This window comes from Lutra lutra, chromosome 13 (genome assembly GCF_902655055.1).
Source record: "Lutra lutra chromosome 13, mLutLut1.2, whole genome shotgun sequence".
Lineage (NCBI taxonomy): Eukaryota > Metazoa > Chordata > Mammalia > Carnivora > Mustelidae > Lutra > Lutra lutra.
The window spans coordinates 90,671,543-90,690,297 of NC_062290.1; the positions used below are offsets into that span (position 1 = coordinate 90,671,543).

The following is an 18,755-nucleotide window of genomic DNA, read 5'->3' on the forward strand; positions in this document are numbered from 1 at the left end:
CTAAGATAATAACCGCTAGCATTTATCGAGCACATACCACATACAAAAGACGGATAAGGAGGCAGTTGCTGGAACGGCACAGGTGTCCCCATGAGTAAATGCTGGAGCCTGAGTCTGGCGCGGAGCCTGGGCTCCTCACCGCCATGCCATGCTGACCCTGGTGGATAAGCAGCCGTGGGAAAGGGAACTTATGAATGTGGGATCAGTTGCTGTGGCGGTGCCGATGAGGGAGCAGCTAAGCCACAGAGAAATGTCTGTGACAGGCCTCATAAGAGAAGTTGGCTTTTCAGGTAGACAGGGTAGGGGGTGCACTCAGGAGCAGCAGTGCTCTCAAACGCACAAGGCCCAGCGGCACTTGTGCTCAAAGGACAGGGCCTTCCTGCAGCCATGGAGTAGGGAGTCGAAATTTATACTCAGAGCTAAGGTTACTGCTGCTTCCTGGAATCGGGTTGGCTCTTTCTAAAGAACAATTTGCTCTTTTTCCCTCGGGGCATATACCCTTAGCCCAGAGTAGTTTCAAAAATCCAGTTAAACACGGTAAGAACTTTGTACAGGTGTAAAAATTTATTCACAGCATGTGGCACGTTGTCCTCTCTGTATGCATGTTTAATGGATTGCTTCATCTTTATTGCACTTTTAATTTTCGAGAGTCAGGTTGTGTAGCCACGAAGGTTAACACCGGACTGAGAATTACTGCAGGCCTCGAATAAAATAGCTGTGAATTTCATTGAGCGGTCAGTTCCATGTCTAGTGCTGACGCTGTTCTTTGAGAAGAGGTGAGTTTTTCTCACCTGGTAAGAAGACTTCTGTGTCACATGCTATGAATAGATAGATGCAGAATTAGTTTCAGCACTTTTGTAGGATCGTTTTGTCTGTATTATAGTCAGTTTCATGGGTAGGATAGCAAAAGCCCAATGGGTGTGCTGTTGGAGCAGCAGAGTGCCGTGGGAAATTCCTGGAGCATGTTCAGTTGCTTTAATAGGCGCTGACAAATGAGAATGTGCGACAGCATTTCCCCTGGAGCCCTAGGCCGGCACACCCGGCCTGCTCCCCTGTGCTTTGTGACCACTCCTCTGTCACAGTTAGAAAAGCTGAGTTCTGTTCTTTTGTTTTAATTATGACATTCTAATGATTATATTAAACGTTCTGCTCTTGTGTTTTCTTTGTTCGTTACGGTGCTCAGTGGAAGAACCTTACAGAATTATTTTGATTGTTTTGATCCCTCCTCCAGGCTCCTGGAAAACTCAGTCATTTGCCTTCTCGTTTTTTTTCTTATAGGAAATTCGGCGCCTTCATCAGTATGTGAAATTTGCTGTCCAGGATGTGAACGATGTGCTAGACTTGGAATGGGATCGGCATCTGGAACAAAAGAAAAAACAAAAGTGAGCGAGGTCTCTCATCCACCACGGGTTGCGGGAGACACTGCTATCGCCTCTTGAACAGATAACTTAAGGGCACTGATTAAAACCCTGCAATTGTTCATTCCCTTTGACCCAGCCACTATATTTCTGGAAGTTTGTTCTACAGAAGTAATAGCCGCATTTGCAGCAGTTTACATAAAAGAATTTATATCGCAGCCCAGTTTATGACAGTGAAAAATTGGATTTAACTTAATATTAGAAGTTAGAGGGGTGGCAGAGTAAGTCCAGTCACATTTTTTCCTTAATGTGGAATACTGTGTAACCGCTGAATTTTTTTCCCCCAAAATATGGACGAGGTAAGACAAAAGTTATACTGGATGATCTCGGTTTGGAGACCTAAATGTAGAAAACAGGCTAGAAATAAATCTGTCACAATATTCAATTATATCTGTGAGATGGGGTTAAGAGGAATTTTTCTTTTATACTTTTCTGTATATTCCAAATCTTCTTGTTGAGAAAACTTTCCTCATTAGTGTGGATGACTTAGAAGGAAGAGAGGAAGAAAGGCACAGGAAAACCTTGTACTACCGTGGTCTTCTGTCCCCAGACATTTGGTCGTATGCCTCTGTTTTCCTGAAGGTAATTGCAAGTGGTAACACTGTGAGAACAGTGAAGGTGCCCACAGGAAAGCTGAGAAACAGATCAGCCCTCAGAATGCTCGGCTCCTGAAACACCTACACTTGAGTAGTGTGATTAACCCTGTAAGGAAGCAAACCGGGAAATGATCTGTTTACTTGCTGTTCTGTGGGATCACAGAACTTGTAAGTGGGACAAGCTGGGTGTGATGTCAGGGGCTGGGCTAGAATGTGCTTAAAATTCAGCAAACAGAACTCAATATGTCATATTGTACAACACGGAGGAAGGCATTGTACCTGCCTTGGGAGCCTCAGTTTGGAGCATAGGTAGGAGAAGTTAGAGGTGAGCATCGATGCTGCAGACGCTGGTCAGGGGGAGGAGTCTGTGACCTGGGCACTTGTCCCCTGGGCAGTTGGGCCCCATTAGAGCTGTCACAGCTCACTGCACTGGTCTAAATTCATGTTCAAGTGTATGGGAGGGAATGGCTTGACCTGACAGTAGCGGCCTTCTGTTTTTCATGACAGATGGATTTCTCTCTGCTAATTAATAAGTTAGCTTCTTAAACAATGTATGATGCTAACAGAGAACCGGACTTTCTTCCCCTTTAGGATAACCATGTATTCTCTACCTCACGTGTTTGTTTTTTTAAAGTTCCTTTTCTGCAGTTTAAGTTTGTAAATCTGTAGTTTTCTAGCGCATCTCTGTTTTTAAGTCCGTCTAAATACTACCTTGTATCCTACTGAAATGCCATTTTAAAAATTTATGTTGAACTGTCACCAGAAAGAAAGGGACTATTGTTCCTTTCTTGTTTTAGATCTTACAGGTGGGGTACCCTCCCAGTTGCTAAACCGAGAGCTTAGCCCAGTGTTTCTTAACAGCACCCTGAGGAAGTGACTGATGCCCACAGGACTCTAGTGGACCCCAGGGCTTTTTTTTCTTGGTGTAATTGACATGCAGGAAAATAGCCAAACCCTACGTATATAGCTGAAAGCATTCCCTGCCCCCCCATTTTTGACTCTGTTTCCCACCCTTTTCTTCCCCGGAACCTCTGTGAGGTTGTCTGATGATGCTGTCCTTTGCTACAGGCCTGGCCTGCTTACCCTAAGCTTCTCCTTCCTCATTCTGTATTATCCTTGTAAAGCTTTCGTCCCCTTTTTATGTTCTGGTTAATTTCCCTACGCTGCCCGTCCACCGGGGGTTCTCTGATTTATTCTTTCACTGTTATCGTGGTACTTGCACCATTCATGTTGAATTCTTTCTTCCTTGTTGTCAACAGGCGCTTGCTTGTGCCAGAGCGAGAGACGCTGTTTAACACGCTAGCCAACAACCGGGAAATCATCAACCAGCAGAGGAAGAGGTTGAATCACCTGGTGGACAGTCTCCAGCAGCTCCGTCTCTATAACCAAACCTCCCAGTGGAGCCTGCCCTCGGATGTCAGCTCCCAGAGCAGCACTCAAGGGTGTGCAGGGGAATGGGCCTGTCTGTGCCACTGGTACTCCATGGATGTGGTTGAAGGAACAGCTAACTATTTGGGAGTCACGTGCAGAAGCTGTAGAGTATTTCGGATGTGGGTTTGAAAGTGACTCTGCTCTCACCTGTGTGATCCTGGTCAGGTCCCTCACCCTCTCTGAGCCTTTGTTGCTTTGCCTATAAAATGGGAGTGACAGTACCTGCCTCGGGATTGTTAGAGAGTGAAATTGAGCGTGCCAGATGAGACAGGTGCCAGTAGATGATGGCAGATTCTATGTAAATAGCATTGTTCTTTTGAAAATTAACTGGTAGAATTAGGTTGACTAAGTGTCTAGAAGCTCTGACTTCTCATTTTGAGTAAAAACTTTCAGACCTGGCAGTTAGACAGTTTACTCCTGAAGTTACTGGGGTGTTACTCTGTTTCTGCCTTTAGGCCAAATGTGTACATTCTAACTGCACTTTGCTACAGCACCGTTAGTGCTGTGTTTGCCCTGATGGGGGGAGGGGGCGGGTATTGAGGTTGTAATCTCTTTCCTTTTGGATTGGATTATGTTGATTGATTGGTCAGATTTCCTGTTTCCGTATTGGGAAGGCTTTCTGGCATTTATATTTGGGGAGATTTCTCAGGTCATAGTTGGTTTGTATGTAACACAATCCTCTTTTAGTTTTGACAGTGACCTTGAAAGTCTCCGTAATGCTTTGTTGAAAACCACCATAGAATCTCACACCAAGCCCTTGTCCAGAGTGCCAGGTAAACACGTTCTTCTCATTCTTTAACTCTCTGCATTGTCTTCTGTTGACTTCTTAAAAACCAAGTCTTAAGCATTTATGGGTTCATGAATTTCTTGCAGCTAAACTGTCCCCCGTGAAGCAAGCACAGCTAAGAAACTTTTTGGCCAAGAGGAAGACCCCTCCAGTGAGATCCACTGCCCCAGGTAAAGGGAACAGGTCCTGAATTTTTAGCCTCAAACATACAGTACCTGGTATGAAAGTAGGACGGAAGGAGGAGTCTGTATGTATCCGTGTCTGCGTGTCTGTGTTTTCCTTCGGCTCATAGTAAGAATAGAAGAAATGTCCCCAGATCTGTTGCCCATCTGAATATTAGAGTAGAGAGCAGCTTGTACGTACTGTTCAGGGCTGTTCAAGGTAGTAGCTGTGGCTTTGACACTGTGTTCTATAGTCCTTCGGTTATGTGGTGGTGGTTCCCAAGGGTTTGGAGAACACTGAGCTGGTACCAGGGACCCAGACCTCTGCTTTGTCTGAAGATGCTTTACTTGTCTAACTTGCATGGGGTTTGGAGTAGAATTACTTTGGGGTTGGGGAAATACTTAGGAAACTACTTAGGAAATAAAGGAAGAAATAAGAAAGAAATAAAGGAAAAAACTACTTAGGAAATAAAGCAAAAACCTACTGTGAGAGAATGATGGCACAACACACTTTTGGAAAAGAAGCCATGTGACTAATGAAAAAGAATTTTATCATTAAATTACTATGTTATCATCTCAATTTTGTTTTTAAAAAATACTTGTCATGTGGGGTTCCTGGGTGGCATAGTTGGTTGGACATCTGACCCTTGGTTTTGGCTCAGGTCATGATCTTGTGGTTGTGGGATTGAGCCCTGCCTTGGGCTCTGCACTCAGTGCGGAGTCTGCCTCAGATTCTTTTTCTCCCTTTTCCCCCTCTCCCTGCTTGAGCATGCTCGCCTTTTCTCTAAAATGAATTTAAAAATCTTTTCTTTTTCTTTCTTTCTTTCTTTTTTTTTTTTCTAAATACTTGTCAGGGACGCCTGGGTGGCTCAGTCCGTTAAGCTTCTGCCTTCGGCTCAGGTCTTGATCCCAGGTTCCTGGGATCAAGCTCCACATCTGGCTCCCTGCTCAGTGGGAAGCCTGCTTCTCCCTCTCCCTCTGCCTGCCGCTCCCCTGTTTGTGCTCTCTCTCTCTCTCCTTCTCTGTCAAATAAACAAATCAAATCCTTTTTTTAAAAAAAGTACTTGTCCTATACAACTTCATACATAATCATGCTTTGCTTTAGTGCCCATATCTGCTTTTTTTCTTTGAAATTGTGTTGTAAGTTGAAACTGTTTTTTAATACCAACAACAGATGCTTTTTGGTAATTAACAGAAGGAAATTTAATCTTACTGTACCATGACTTATTAATTTTTCTGTAATCATATAATATTGAGTATAAATCAATCAGTAATATTGAGTGTAATCATGTAATATTGAGAGTAAATAGTAGTCACAGATGAGGGAATTTTTTCTTTTTTGTAAGTAGTCTCCACGACCAGTGCGGGACTTGAACTCATTGAGTTTGAGATTAAGACCTCAGCCGAGGGACGCCTGGGTGGCTCAGTGGGTTAAAGCCTCTGCCTTTGGCTCAGGTCATGATCCCAGGGTCCTGGGATCGAGCCCCACATCGGGCTCTCTGCTCAGCAGGGAGCCTGCTTCCTCCTCTCTCTCTCTCTCTCTCTACCTGCCTCTCTGCCTACTTGTGATCTCTGTCTGTCAAATAAATAAATACAATCTTTAAAAAAAAAATGAGAAAAAAAAAATGAGAGAGTTAACCATGTGATCCAGTAAATCACTCATGGGCAGGTACCCAGAAGAACTGAGAACAGGGGCTCAGACAGGTATCTGTACACTCATGTTCATAGCAGCACTGTGCACAGTAGCTGAAAGGTAGAAGTAAGCCAGGTGTCCGTCAGCGGCTGAAAAGATAAGCGCAGTGGGGTATTATGCGCACCTTAAAGAGGAAGGAAATTCTGATGACATGGTATACAGTGGATGAGCCAGGAGAACAACATGCTAACCCCGATGAGCTGGTCACAAAAAGACAGACACTGTACGACTGCGCTTGTATGATGAGGTCCTTAGAGTCGTGAAATTTACAGACACAAAAAGAATGGCAGTTGCCAGGGACCGCAGGGGAGAGAATGGGAGAATTATGGAGACTGGGTACAGAGTTTTAGTTTTACAAGATGCAAAGAATTCTGGAGATGGACCACAGTGTTCATGTACTTAAAGCTGGAGAAGTGTACACTTAAAAAATGGTTAAGGTGCTAAATTTTAATGTTTTGTGTATTTTGCCATAATAAAAAAAAAAGGGACATTTTAAAAATTTAAAAATAACTTTCATGAGCCTTTTCCTCTGCCTTATTTTTAAATATTGAACATACGCCTTCTGATGACTGCACACTATTTTCTTGTACTGGAAGGCTGTAATTTACTTATCCACTTCCTGTTAAGTATTAATCTCATTGCCAAGATTTTGTTCAGAACATCCTTGTTCACAAATCTTTAACCACATCTCTGATTGTATCTTCGTAATAAATTCCTTAGAAGTGAGATTTATGTAATTTACTTGCTCATTCAACAAATATGATTGCCTACTTTATCCCAAACATTGGTTAATAAGAGAAACGTAGTGTTTGACCACATTAGACTTTCAGTTTGGAAGATAATACAGATATTAAGTAGAAACTGCATATTATAGTCAAGCACTTTAAATCTAGGAAATATACACTAAAGGATAATTCAGAGCATATAAACATATTTAACTTTCTTTTTTAAAGATTTTATGTATTTATTTGACAGAGATCACAAGTAGGCCGAGAAGCAGGCAGAGAGAGGCGAGGAAACAGGCTCCCTGCTGAGCAGAGAGCCCAATGCGGGGCTCCATCCCAGGACCCTGGGATCATGACCTGAGCCGAAGGCAGAGGCTTTAACCCACTGAACCACCCAGGCGCCCCCATATTTAATTTTCTTTCTTTTTTTTTTTTTTAATTAATTTATTTTTTTTTTAATATTTTATTTATGTTTTCAGCAGAGAGAGATCACAGGTAGGCAGAGAGGCAGGCAGAGAGAGAGAGAAGAAGCAGGCTCCCTGCCAAGGAGAGAGCCCGATGTGGGGCTCAATCCCAGGACCCTGGGATCATGACCTGAGCCGAAGGCAGAGGCTTTAACCCTCTGAGCCACCCAGGTGCCCGCCCCCCATATTTAATTTTCTAAAAAAGATTTTATTTAGGGATGCCTGGGTGGCTCAGTCAGTTAAGCATCTTCCTTTGGCTCAGGTCATGATCCCAGGGTCCTGGGATTGAGTCCAACATTGGGCTTCTTGCTCAGTGGGGAGCCTGCTCTGCCTCTGCCTTCTGTTCTCCCTGCTTGTGCTCGCTCTCTTGCACGCTCTCTCTCTCTCTCTCACAAATAAATACAATCTTAAAAAAAAAAAAAGATTTTACTTATTTATTTGAGAGAGGCCCAGTTGAGAGAGCATGAGCAGAGGAGAGGGGCAGAGGAAGAGGGAGAAGCAGACTCCTGCTGGGCAAGGAGCTCCACTTGGGGCTGGATCCCAGGACCCTGAGATCATAACCTCAGCCGAAGGCAGCCTCTGAGCCACCCAGGCGCCCCCAAAATATTTAACTTTTAAAGTTATGAACTATAGGGCACCTGGGTGACTCAGTGGGTTAAGCCTCTGCTTTCAGTTCAGGTCATGATCTCAGGGCCCTGGGATCAAGGCCCGCATTGGGCTCTCTGCTCAGCAGGGAGCCTCCTTCCCTCCTGCCCCCACCACCTGCCTCTCTGTCTACTTGTGATCTCCTTCTGTCAAATAAATAAATAAATCTTAAAAAAAAATAAAGTTATGAACTACAACACATGTACAGAAAAGAACACAAAGCAGAATTGCCCATCTGTGTAACCTCTACCTCGGTTAGGAAACAGAACCTTTTCATGGCCAACTTCCTAGACCCCTCTTGTGCATCCCAGTCTTCCGGCTCCCAAGAGGTATCATTGTATGGACATATGTGAAAGTGTGCCTTTGCTTTTATTTGTCTGTTTTTTTCCTTTTGATATTTGTAATTTTTACTTACTATTTTGAAAAATTTCAAAACTCCAGCTGCAAGGATAATGGTGAGCACCCGCTTACCCTTCACCCAGATTTCCTAGTAATGTTGGTCACAATTGCTTTATTTTTCTCCTCTCCACCACATACGTGCACGTTATTGTTAATAATATTTTTAATATATTTACTGAGTTTTTTATCTTAATTCCAGTATAGTTAACGTACAGTGTTACGTTAGTTTCAGGTGTACAATGCAGTGAATCCACAGTTCGGTTCAGTACTCGGTGCTCCTCGTGATAGATGTCCTCTCTGACCCCATCACCTTTTTCACCCGTCCTCCGCCCACCTCCCCTCTGATGACCTGCAGTTCCTTCTCTGTGGTTACGAGTCTGTTTCTTAGTTTGCCCTCCGCTCTCCTTTTTCTCCCCTTTATTCGTTTTTTTTGTTTCTTAAATTCTTCATATGAGTGAAATTATGTATTTCTTTTTCTCTAACTCACTTTTTCGCTTAGCATTATATTCTCTAGATGCATCCATATTGTTGTGGATGACCAGATTTCATTCTTTTCTATGTGCGCGTGCGCGCGCGCGCGCGCGCACACACACACACACACACACACGCACACGGCACATCTTCTTAATCCATTCCCCCATTGGTGGACACTCCAGCTGCTTCCGTAGTTTGGCTGTTGTCAGTAACGCTGCAGTAAATGCAGGGGTGCACGGATCCCTTTGAGTTAGTGTTTTGCTTTGGGAAAATACCCAGTAGTGCAGTTCCTGGATGGTAGCTAGTTCTGTTTTTAATTGTTTGAGAAACGTCCATGCTGTCTTCCACAGTGGCTGCACCAGCTTGCATTCGAACCAGCAGTGCTGGAGGGTTCCTTTTTCTCCACATCCTCCCCAGCACCTGTTTCTTGTGTTTTTTATTTTAATCCTTCTGACAGGTGTGAGGTGGTATCTCATGGTAGCTTTGGTTGCATTTTCCTGACAGATGAGTGATGTTGAGCGTCTGTCCGTGTGTCTGTTGGCCGGTCTACATGTCTTTGGAGAAATGTCTGCTCATGTCTTGTGCCCCATTTTTAATTGGATTACTTGGGTTTTTTGGTGTTGAATTGTATAAGTTCTTTATGTATTTTGGATTCTAATCCTTTATGGGATATGCCATTTGCAAATATCTTCTCCCATTCAGTAGGTTGTCTTTTAGTTATAATGCTGTGCAGGAGCTTTGAATTTTGATGTAGTCCCAATAGTTTATTTTTGCTTTTGTCTCCCTTACCTCAAGACATATCTAGAAAGATGTTGCTATGGCCAGTATCAGAGAAATTGCTGCTTGTACTCTCTTCTGGGATTTTTAGGGTTTCAGGTCTCGCATGTGGGTCCTTAATCCATTTGCAGTTTATTTTTGTGTGTGCATGAGAAAGTGGTGCAGTTTCACTCCTTTTTATGTGACTGTCCGCTTTTCCCAACACCATTTGTTTAGGAGACTATCTTTTCCCCATTGCATATTCTTTCCTCAGTTGATCATGGGTTTATTTCTAGGTTTTATATTCTGTTTGATCTGTGTCTGTTTTAATGTGCCAGTACCATGACATTTTGATTACCGTAACTTTGTAACAGAACTTGAAATCGGAAATTATGATGCCTCCAGTTTGGTTTTTCTTTTTCAAGATTGCGTTGGCTATTTGGGACCTTTTGTGGTTCCACACCAAGTTTAGGATTGTACGTTCTAGTTCTGTGAAAAATGCTGTTGGTGTTTTGATAGGGACCACATTAAATGTGTAGCTTGCTTTGGGTAATATAGACATTCTGATATTTGTTCTTCCAATCCAAGAGCATGGAATGTCTTTCCTTTTTTTTTTTTTTTTTTTAAGATTTATTTCATGGAGAGTGTGCGTGAGGGAGGCGAGGGACAGGGGGAGAGGGAGAGAGAGAATCCCAAGCACGCTCCCCGCTGAGCACAAAGCCCTACAGGGTGCTTGATCCCAGGACCCCAGGATCGTGACCTGAACCGAAATCAAGAGTCAGATGCTTAACTGACTGAGCCACCCAGGCACCCCTGTCTTTCCATTTCTTGGTGTCTTCTTGAATTTCTTTCATCAGTTTTTATAGTTTTGAGAGTATAGTTTTGAGTCTTTCTATTATTATTATTTTTTTTTATTAAATTTTTTTATTTTTTTCAGCATAACAGTATTCATTATTTTTGCACCACACCCAGTGCTTCTATTATTATTTTTGATGAACTATTTAAAAATAAGTTGCAGACAGGACTTGTTACTCCTAAGTATTCTAGCATGTGTCCTTTAAGAATAAGATGTTCTCTTACACAATAATACAATGATCAGATTTAGAAAATTTAACCTTGACAGCACTGTTATCTAGTATGCAATCCATACTGACAATTTGCCAACTGTTCCTCTTATGACCCTCATAGCATCTTTTAAAAATCAAGGATCCAGTTCAGAATTGGACATTGCATTGAGTTGCCATTCTCTTCAATCTCCCTAATTGTGCTTTTCTTGTCAGTTTTTAATATTTTATTTATTTATTTATTTATTTTAAGATTTTGTTTATTTATTTGACAGACAGATCACAAGTAGGCAGAGAGAGAGAGGAGGAAGCAGGCTCCCTGCTGAACAGAGAGCCCGACGCGGGGCTCGATCCCAGGACCCTGGGATCATGACCTGAGCTGAAGGCAGAGGCTTTAACCCACTGAGCCACCCAGGCGCCCCGTCTTGTCAGTTTTATTACCTGAGCGATGTCTTCTCAGACGCTGTTGTTTGGTTTTGCCTGTTTTGGAGGGTTTTGCCTGCTGTGCCACTGCACAGTCTCCGGCTGTATAAATGTGCTGCATTCACTTACCCTTTCTCCCCTTGGTGGCCGCTTACTGTCTCCAGTTTCTGGCTGTAGTGGAACAAAATTTGTTCTGAACATCTTCAGGCACATGTGTTCTCGTTGCACTGTCGGCCGGTGCTCCGCCCACCGCCCAGCTTCCATAGATTTCTTCTCTGCAGTTGTCCAAAGTGGCTGTACCAGCTTACTCTGCTTTACCATCAGGGTGTGACTATGTCAGTTTTCTACATTTTTCTACATTTGCATATTTCTACAAGCTTAATATTGTCAGTCTTTTTCCTTCCAAGGACTCTGGTGTAACCCCTGTATGTGTTACTAAGTATTTGGTTAATAGTTGACTTTTGTGTCATTGACACAACATTGACAAGTTTGTGGTTGCATCTTTTGCTCATTTATCTATTGGGTAATCTGTCTAACTGATGTGTGGAAGTTTGTGTTCATTCTGGATACCAGCCCTTTTTTGGTCATATGGGTTGTAGTTATTCACTTTATTGCTTTTTTCCTTCTTTTGGCAAACAGAAGTGCTTTATTTAAAACGGACTCACCAGCCTTCTCTTTTGCAGTTGGTACTTCTGTGTTCTCTTTAAGAAGTCCTTCTCTAGGGGCGCCTGGGTGGCTTAGTCCTTAAGCATCTGCCTTCGGCTCAGATCACGATCCCAGGGTCCTGGGATTGAGCCTCGCATCAGGCTCCCTGCTTGGCGGGGAGCCCTTCTCCCTCTCCCCCCGCTGTGTTCCCTCTCTGGCTGTGTTTCTCTCTGTCAAATAAATAAATAAAAACTTAAAAAAAAAAAAAAGAAATCCTTCTCAAGAGTATGCATGTACTTTTATTATTGTCTGGAAATATTAATAGTTTGCCTTTCAAATTTAGATCTGCCATCTACCTGGAATTGATTTTGTTTTAAACAGCTGTATCAAGGTATAACTTACATATGATAAAATTCAGGGGTGCATGGGTGGCTCAGTTGGTTAAGCGACTGCCTTCAGCTCAGGTCATGATCCCCGGGTCCTAGGATCGAGCCTCACATTGGGCTCCCTGCTCAGTGGGGAGCCTGCTTCTCCCTCTCCCTCTTCTGCTCTGCCTGCTTGTGGTCTCTCACTCTTTCTGCCAAATAAATACATAAAATCTTTAAAAATATATATTATAAAATTCATCTTTTGTAAGTGTTGAGTCTGATGGTTTTTATTAAACTTGCAGAATTGTATAACCGTCACCACATTCCAGTTTTAGAATACTCCTACCACACAGGAAGTTTCTTCATGCTTGTTTATAGTCATTCCCTCCTCTGCCCCCAGCAACCACTGATCTTTTTTCTTTCTATCGGGATCTGCCTTTTTTTGAAATTGCGTGTAAATGGAATCATACATAGTTTTTTGGTTTGGTTTCTTTCACATAGTATGTTTTTGAGGTTCATGCATGATGCATAACATAAGTAGTTCACGCCTTCTAATTGCTGAGTCGTGGTCCGTCCTATGGGTGTACCATGTTTTGTTTATACTGTCTGGAATTGATTTGTGCTGAAGATACAAAGTATGGCTCACGTGTTTTATATTTACAAGACTGATTGTCCTGGTAATGTTTATTGAAAAGACTCCTTTGCTCCCTGCTGAGTGGCCACCTTTGCTGTAAATCAGTTATCCTTATACGTAGGCCTCTTGGTGTCATACACTGATGAGAAGCCGCTGCTACCACACTGCCATAATTAACTTGTACTAAATAAACCTCAGTACTGTTCTTTTTCTAGACTCCAAAGCTGTGCTGTCTTAATACACTGGACTATTTAAATTAATAAAAACTAAGTCAAGCTAAAAATTCAGTTACACAGTCACAGACAAATGTAGCTCCATTTCACGTGCTCAGTGGGTACATGTGACTAGTGGCCGCCATAACAGGGTAGTAGTGACTTCATCGTCACAGGAGGTTCTGGAACCTAGGACGGCAGGTGGCAACCTTTTTCTTTAAGGGTTGGGTAGTAAATATTTTAGGCTTGCTGGCCTCATGGTTTTTGTTGTGCCTAATTCACCTCTGCCCTTGTGACGGGAGAGCAGCTACAGACAGTATACAAATGCATGAACATGTCGGCGTTTCAGTAGAACTTTAGTTGTAAAAACAGGTAGTTGGCCCAAGGTTTTAGTTTGTTGACCCATGATCTAGAATGTTTTGGCTCTTCCTGGTGCTTTCTATTTCCGTATTAATATTGGAATTGTCTTGCTAACTTCTGTCTCCCTCAACCCTCAAGGAAAAGTTGAGATTTTGATTGGGATTGTATTAAATCTCTAGATTAACTTGAGAGAACTGGCATTTTTACAGTGTTGATCTTTTAGTTCCTAAACATGGTGTATTTTTATTTGTGTCTTTAATTTCTCTCAGTGTTTTCTTTTTTTTCTTTTTTTTTTTTTTAAGATTTTATTTATTTATTTGACAGAGAGAGATCACAAGCAGGCAGAGAGGCAGGCAGAGAGAGAGGAGGAAGCACGCTCCCTGCTGAGCAGAGAGCCCGATGCGGGGCTCGATCCCAGGACCCTGAGATCATGACCTGAGCCGAAGGCAGCGGCTTAACCCACTGAGCCACCCAGGCGCCCCATCTCTCAGTGTTTTCTTCATGAAGAACATATAATCTCTCGTTAGACTGATTCCCATGAGTTTAATATTTTTAATGTTTCTGGGGCACCTGGGTGGTTCAGTTAAGCGTCTGCCTATAGCTTAGGTCATGATCCCAGGGTCCTGGGATGGATCAAGCCCCACATGAGACTCCCTGCTCAGCAGGGTGTCTGCTTCTCTCTCTGCCCCTCCCCCTGCTTGTGCTTGCTCTCTCTCTATCTCTAAAATAAATAAAAATCTTGAAAAGAAATTTTAGTGTTCCTGTGATGATGGATTTTCTTCATTAAATTTCATTTTATGTTTTATGTTAGATGTGATAATAGAAATATATTGGATCTTTTGTATGTTGACTTTGTATCCAGCAATGTAGCTAACATGATTTATTCAAATAATGTCTGTAACTATTTCTTGAACTTTCTATGGGAACACTTATATTCTATATAGGTACTAATACTTTTGTTTCTTCTTTTTTGGTCCTTTATTTTTCTTACCTTATTTCACTCGCTAGGACCACCAGTGCAGAAACCATTAAAGTCGTGAGTGAGCAAACTTGTCTTGAGCTCAAAGGGAGGGGTTTCTGTAGTTCCCACAAGGCGTGAGGTTTGCTTTGTCTACTGAGATGAAGATTTCTGTCCTTTTTTTTTCTGTTAACGTGGCTTTTTGCCTTTTCTGATCTGAGTTAGAGTTTAAGCAGAATAATACATATTTTTTTTAAGATTGTATTTATTTATTTTACACAGGGAGACAGAGCAAGGGAGGAAGCACAAGCAGGGGGAGCGGGAGAGGGAGAAGCAGGCTTCCCTCGGAGCAGGGAGCCTGATGCAGGGCTTGATTCCAGGACCCTGGGATCATAACCTGAGCTGAAGGCCAGTGCTTAAGGACTGAACCACCCAGGCACCCCCAGAATAAGATTCTTTAGGTTTCAGTGGAGCCCCTTTTCTAATGGTAGGAAGGTAGCCACATCCTTGATCCCAGCAGGAGAGATGTGGCTGGCGAAGCTTGAAGACTTGACATTTTCATTTAATTACCTTTAATTATTTTTAACTTAAATAGTCACATATGGCTAATGGCCACAAAACTGAGCGGTGCTGCAGCCCTGGCAGGTAGCCTGGGTTTTCAGGTGCACTTGTTGACGGCGACAAATAAAATCTTATGGAGTGATGTGCCCATAAGGCAACCAAGTCAGTAAATAGTAGCGGTGCTTTTAAGTCACTTGAGAAAGAGCTAGGTCTTTGGTTTGGTTTATGTTTTTTCCAGTATACAGGCAGCCCTGTGTATTTGAAAATAGCATGAGGCCTTACTTCATCATTTGTAGAAGAGGGGAAAAAAGAGGGCGGGTCAGTTTTTGTTTCAGGGATTTTTTTGTTTAAGCCTAATTGATTCAAAAGAATCATTTGAGGGTTGGGGATGTTGGAAGCGCCAGGACGGAGGACATTCAGTCTTCCCCATTTCGCGTGCCCTGTTCTTAGAAGTTTGCTGTTGGCGAGAGGCTCTTCTCCACAAGTTTTTCTGGTCCTTCCCGGTTCGCTGGTTCTGCTTGTGAGAGCTCGCGGCGGCGGCTTGAGCTCTCCGCCTCTGCCCAGCGCATATTCCGTCTCTCACTGCCCATTTTGTTTGTTTGGCGACGGTCAGCACGTTCCTGGCCGGCACCGCTCGGTTTCTCAAAGCTTCCTTTGAGCAGGGCCCCCAGACCGTGGATGTTCACCTTCCCCGACAGCTTCTTCCACTTAAAAGAAATCGTAACTAAAGGGTTTCTAAACCGGGTATTTCCGTGTCGACAGTGAAAGTGACACAGCTTGCAGGCTTGCTCAAATCATCTAACTTGCGTTTTGTTTTGGTTGGCAGCCAGCCTGTCCCGGTCAGCCTTCCTGTCTCAGAGATACTACGAAGACTTGGACGAAGCCAGTTCCACATCATCTGTGTCCCAGTCGTTGGAGGGCGAGGACGTGCGGGTGTCCTGTAAGGACGATGACACGGTGGCCCAGGTCCCACGGCACGCGCCTGTGGTGCGCACCCCTTCCATCCAGCCCGGAGTCTTGCCGCAGGCAACGCCTTTTGCTAAATCTCCCCTGATTCATGGTTCGCCTGGCGTGATGGGAACGACCAGTAAGTGCACAGTGACTCACTGTGGGGTGTGTGTTTGCTGGAGGAGCCGTACCTGGCTTTTCTGCTGTTGCACACCCAAGTCCACCCCCTCTCTGCTCATGGTCCAGAAATTAGAAGCTGAATTCGGAAAATCTGAAAGAGGCAAGGAGAAGGGGCCCTGCAGGGCTCACACTGGCAAGGCTTTCCTGTGAGTCCAGCAGCTGGTTCTACAGCAGGTGTGGGGCGCCGGGCCGGCTCTTGATGTCAGGGTCTTGACTTTGAGCCCCACGTTGGGTAGAGGGATTACCTGCACACATTAAAACAAACAACACACACACACAAGTGGGGTTTTCAGGAGTTAGAGGAGGAGGCTGTTTGCCTCACTCTGAAGCAACATCCACACTCCTGCCTTTCAAATCCTAGCTCAGTCAGCTCACTATTGTAGCCATATGCTGCCCCGGGACTTGCCGACTGCTATGCTCAGTGGCAGTACTGGCTCTCAGAAGTGACCGGTATTGGGCTGTCCCACCTCCGATTCAGTGTCAGGACTTTACGCTGAAGGGACTTCTGACAGAGAACAGACGTCCGTGGGAAGGCACGCAAAGGGGGAGATTTTACGAAAGGAGAGCAGGGAGTTGACCTGTGTTGGCATCAAAGTTCTGTCTCGGTCAGTATTGAAGGAAATGCTCATGTCAGAGATTCAGCAACTAGAGCTGGGTGGGCACAGCGCATGTGGCTTTGGTGGAGCTGCCGGCCTGTGAGTTTCTCGGTTCCGTTCTGTGCGTGTGTGCTAAAGCATTGGTAACTCTAGCGTGTCCCTTGCAACCTCACGATGGGGGACTTGCCACCTTCACTTTTGTGTATTCCTCTTCTCCGACCCACTCTCTCACTTGCTGTTTCTTTTTCCTTTAGCGTCGACGTCTGCTAGCAAAATTATTCCTCAAGGAGCGGACAGCACAATGCTTGCAACCAAAACTGTGAAGCATGGCGCCCCTGGTCCTTCCCACAGCCTCTCGGCCCCCCAGGCGGCCGCTGCTGCAGCACTGAGACGTCAGATGGCCAGCCAGACCCCAGGTAGCCGCGGTCGTGAGCTGCGGCTGTTGCAGGCCAGCACAGTAGGCCCCAGCCAGCAGCTTGCTCCCTTTGCTGCCCTTGAGAAGAGAGGACTGACGGGGCAGTCCCCACCACTGTTTTGGGGAGCAGGGCCCAAGAAGGCCGAGACTAGATCTGAAGCTTTCCCATTCATTCATTCATTCATTCATTTATTTATTTGACAGAGAGAGAGAGATCACAAGTAGGTAGGGAGGCAGGAGGGGTGGGGGAAGGGGAAACAGGCCTCCCACGAAGCGGAGAGTCCGACATGGGGCTCGATCCCAGGACCCCGAGATCATGACCTGAGCTGAGGGCAGAAGCTCAACCCACTGAGCCACCCAGGCGCCCCAAGCTTTTTCCTTTCAAGGGGAGCTATTAGATCCACCACATCCAGCTGAGTGGGGAATCAGTGGTTTTTGATTTGATTTTGAAGTTGTTGATCCCTACGTTTGAATAATGTCTGCGTTAAGCCCCAAATTAATCTTTGCTGTTAGATCATCTGATAACATTAGAATGGTCTGCCAGTGTCCTAAGGATCCCAGCCACGCTGGGAGGAATGGTTATGTGTGTGCACATTTTGCTTCTGAGTGATGTCAGGTTCGGACGGAGAGAGGCGAAGGTGACCCAGCTGCAAAGTAGCAGCACCCGGCCTCCAGCCCTACGCTTTCTGTGTCAGCGCAGTGTTTTCTTAAGATTGCCGGCTTAGCCTTCACAGAGGGAAACTCTCATGAGCTCGTCATCATCAGCACTTGATTTTGTCTGTGCTTCCCGGCTCTCCAGAACCTCCTGCGTTAGGGTTTCTAGGGGCTTGGCCTCAAGGGCTTTGGTTATCACAGTAATCAGTTTGCACAAGCCAGTAGGTCTCGGGGAGGCTGTTTTGCAGCCGGTTGGCAGTGCCGCTGGCATCTAGTGGGTAGATGTCAGGAATACTGCAAAAAAATCTTCAAGTGCACAGGGCACCCCCTCAACAAAGGATTATCCGGGCCGAAAATGTCAGTAGTGCCAAAGTTGAGAAACTGCTATAAATCACATATTTTTGTTGTAGTTGAATAAAATTATTTTTTAGTTTTATCACTGCTTGGAACATGTTATCACTTTGGACAGTTCTTTTCTATTTATTTATTTATTTATTTATTTGACAGAGATCACAAGTAGGCAGAGAGGCAGGCAGAGAGGAGGAAGCAGGCTCCCTGCTGAGCAGAGAGCCCGATGCGGGGGCTCGATCCCAGGACCCCGAGACCATGACCCGAGCCAAAGGCAGAGGCCCAAACCCTCTGAGCCACCAGGCACCCCTGGACAGTTCTTTTTAAAAGACTAAAGAGACATAGTGGTTTGATTTAGACAAAGACGGGATTACCATTACGATAAAAGCATTAAGAAAAGTTCAAATATTAAATTGCTTATTAAGGTACCTAAAGTCGATATGAAAGAGCACAAACAAGATAACCTTTTAAGGTACCTTTGAGCCTTCTGAAAAAATAGAAGTCTGCCATGTTTTCTTTAAATGTTACCTGGAGGAAGCAGGATCTTGGCATTGTGCTGAATCGGCCCCAAATCACGCTGATGAGTCGATTATTTATAGACGTAAAATCTGCCAGGGCGTAGGATGATTCCAGTCAGCAGGAGGTGGTGTGATCTCCGTTATCATTTTGGAGGCAAAAAATTTCTAAGGTGTAGGCACCTTTGAACATGAAAGATGCTGTATGTGCAGCCGAGGGCAAGAAAAGCCTGTTCACTTCTCTGAAGGAGGGAGCGAGCGAGCTGCCCCACACCCCCACTCCACCTTCGCCACCGCGGTCCACTGGGTGGAAAAACTCATCCAA

At 44.4% G+C, this 18,755-nt stretch overlaps 1 protein-coding gene across 5 annotated transcripts in view; it reads left to right on the forward strand.

Annotated features, from left to right (window-relative positions):
- Window positions 1-18,755, forward strand: part of NUP214 (nucleoporin 214) — a 103,370-nt gene that overhangs the window by 29,605 nt on the left and 55,010 nt on the right. For all 5 annotated transcript variants that reach the window (XM_047698769.1, XM_047698770.1, XM_047698766.1 and 2 more), the window contains 6 exons: window positions 1,279-1,382; window positions 3,274-3,456; window positions 4,133-4,218; window positions 4,319-4,402; window positions 15,601-15,861; window positions 16,753-16,914. In XM_047698769.1, coding sequence (XP_047554725.1) covers window positions 1,279-1,382; window positions 3,274-3,456; window positions 4,133-4,218; window positions 4,319-4,402; window positions 15,601-15,861; window positions 16,753-16,914 — 880 coding nt within the window. The remainder of the gene's footprint in view (window positions 1-1,278; window positions 1,383-3,273; window positions 3,457-4,132; window positions 4,219-4,318; window positions 4,403-15,600; window positions 15,862-16,752; window positions 16,915-18,755) is intronic.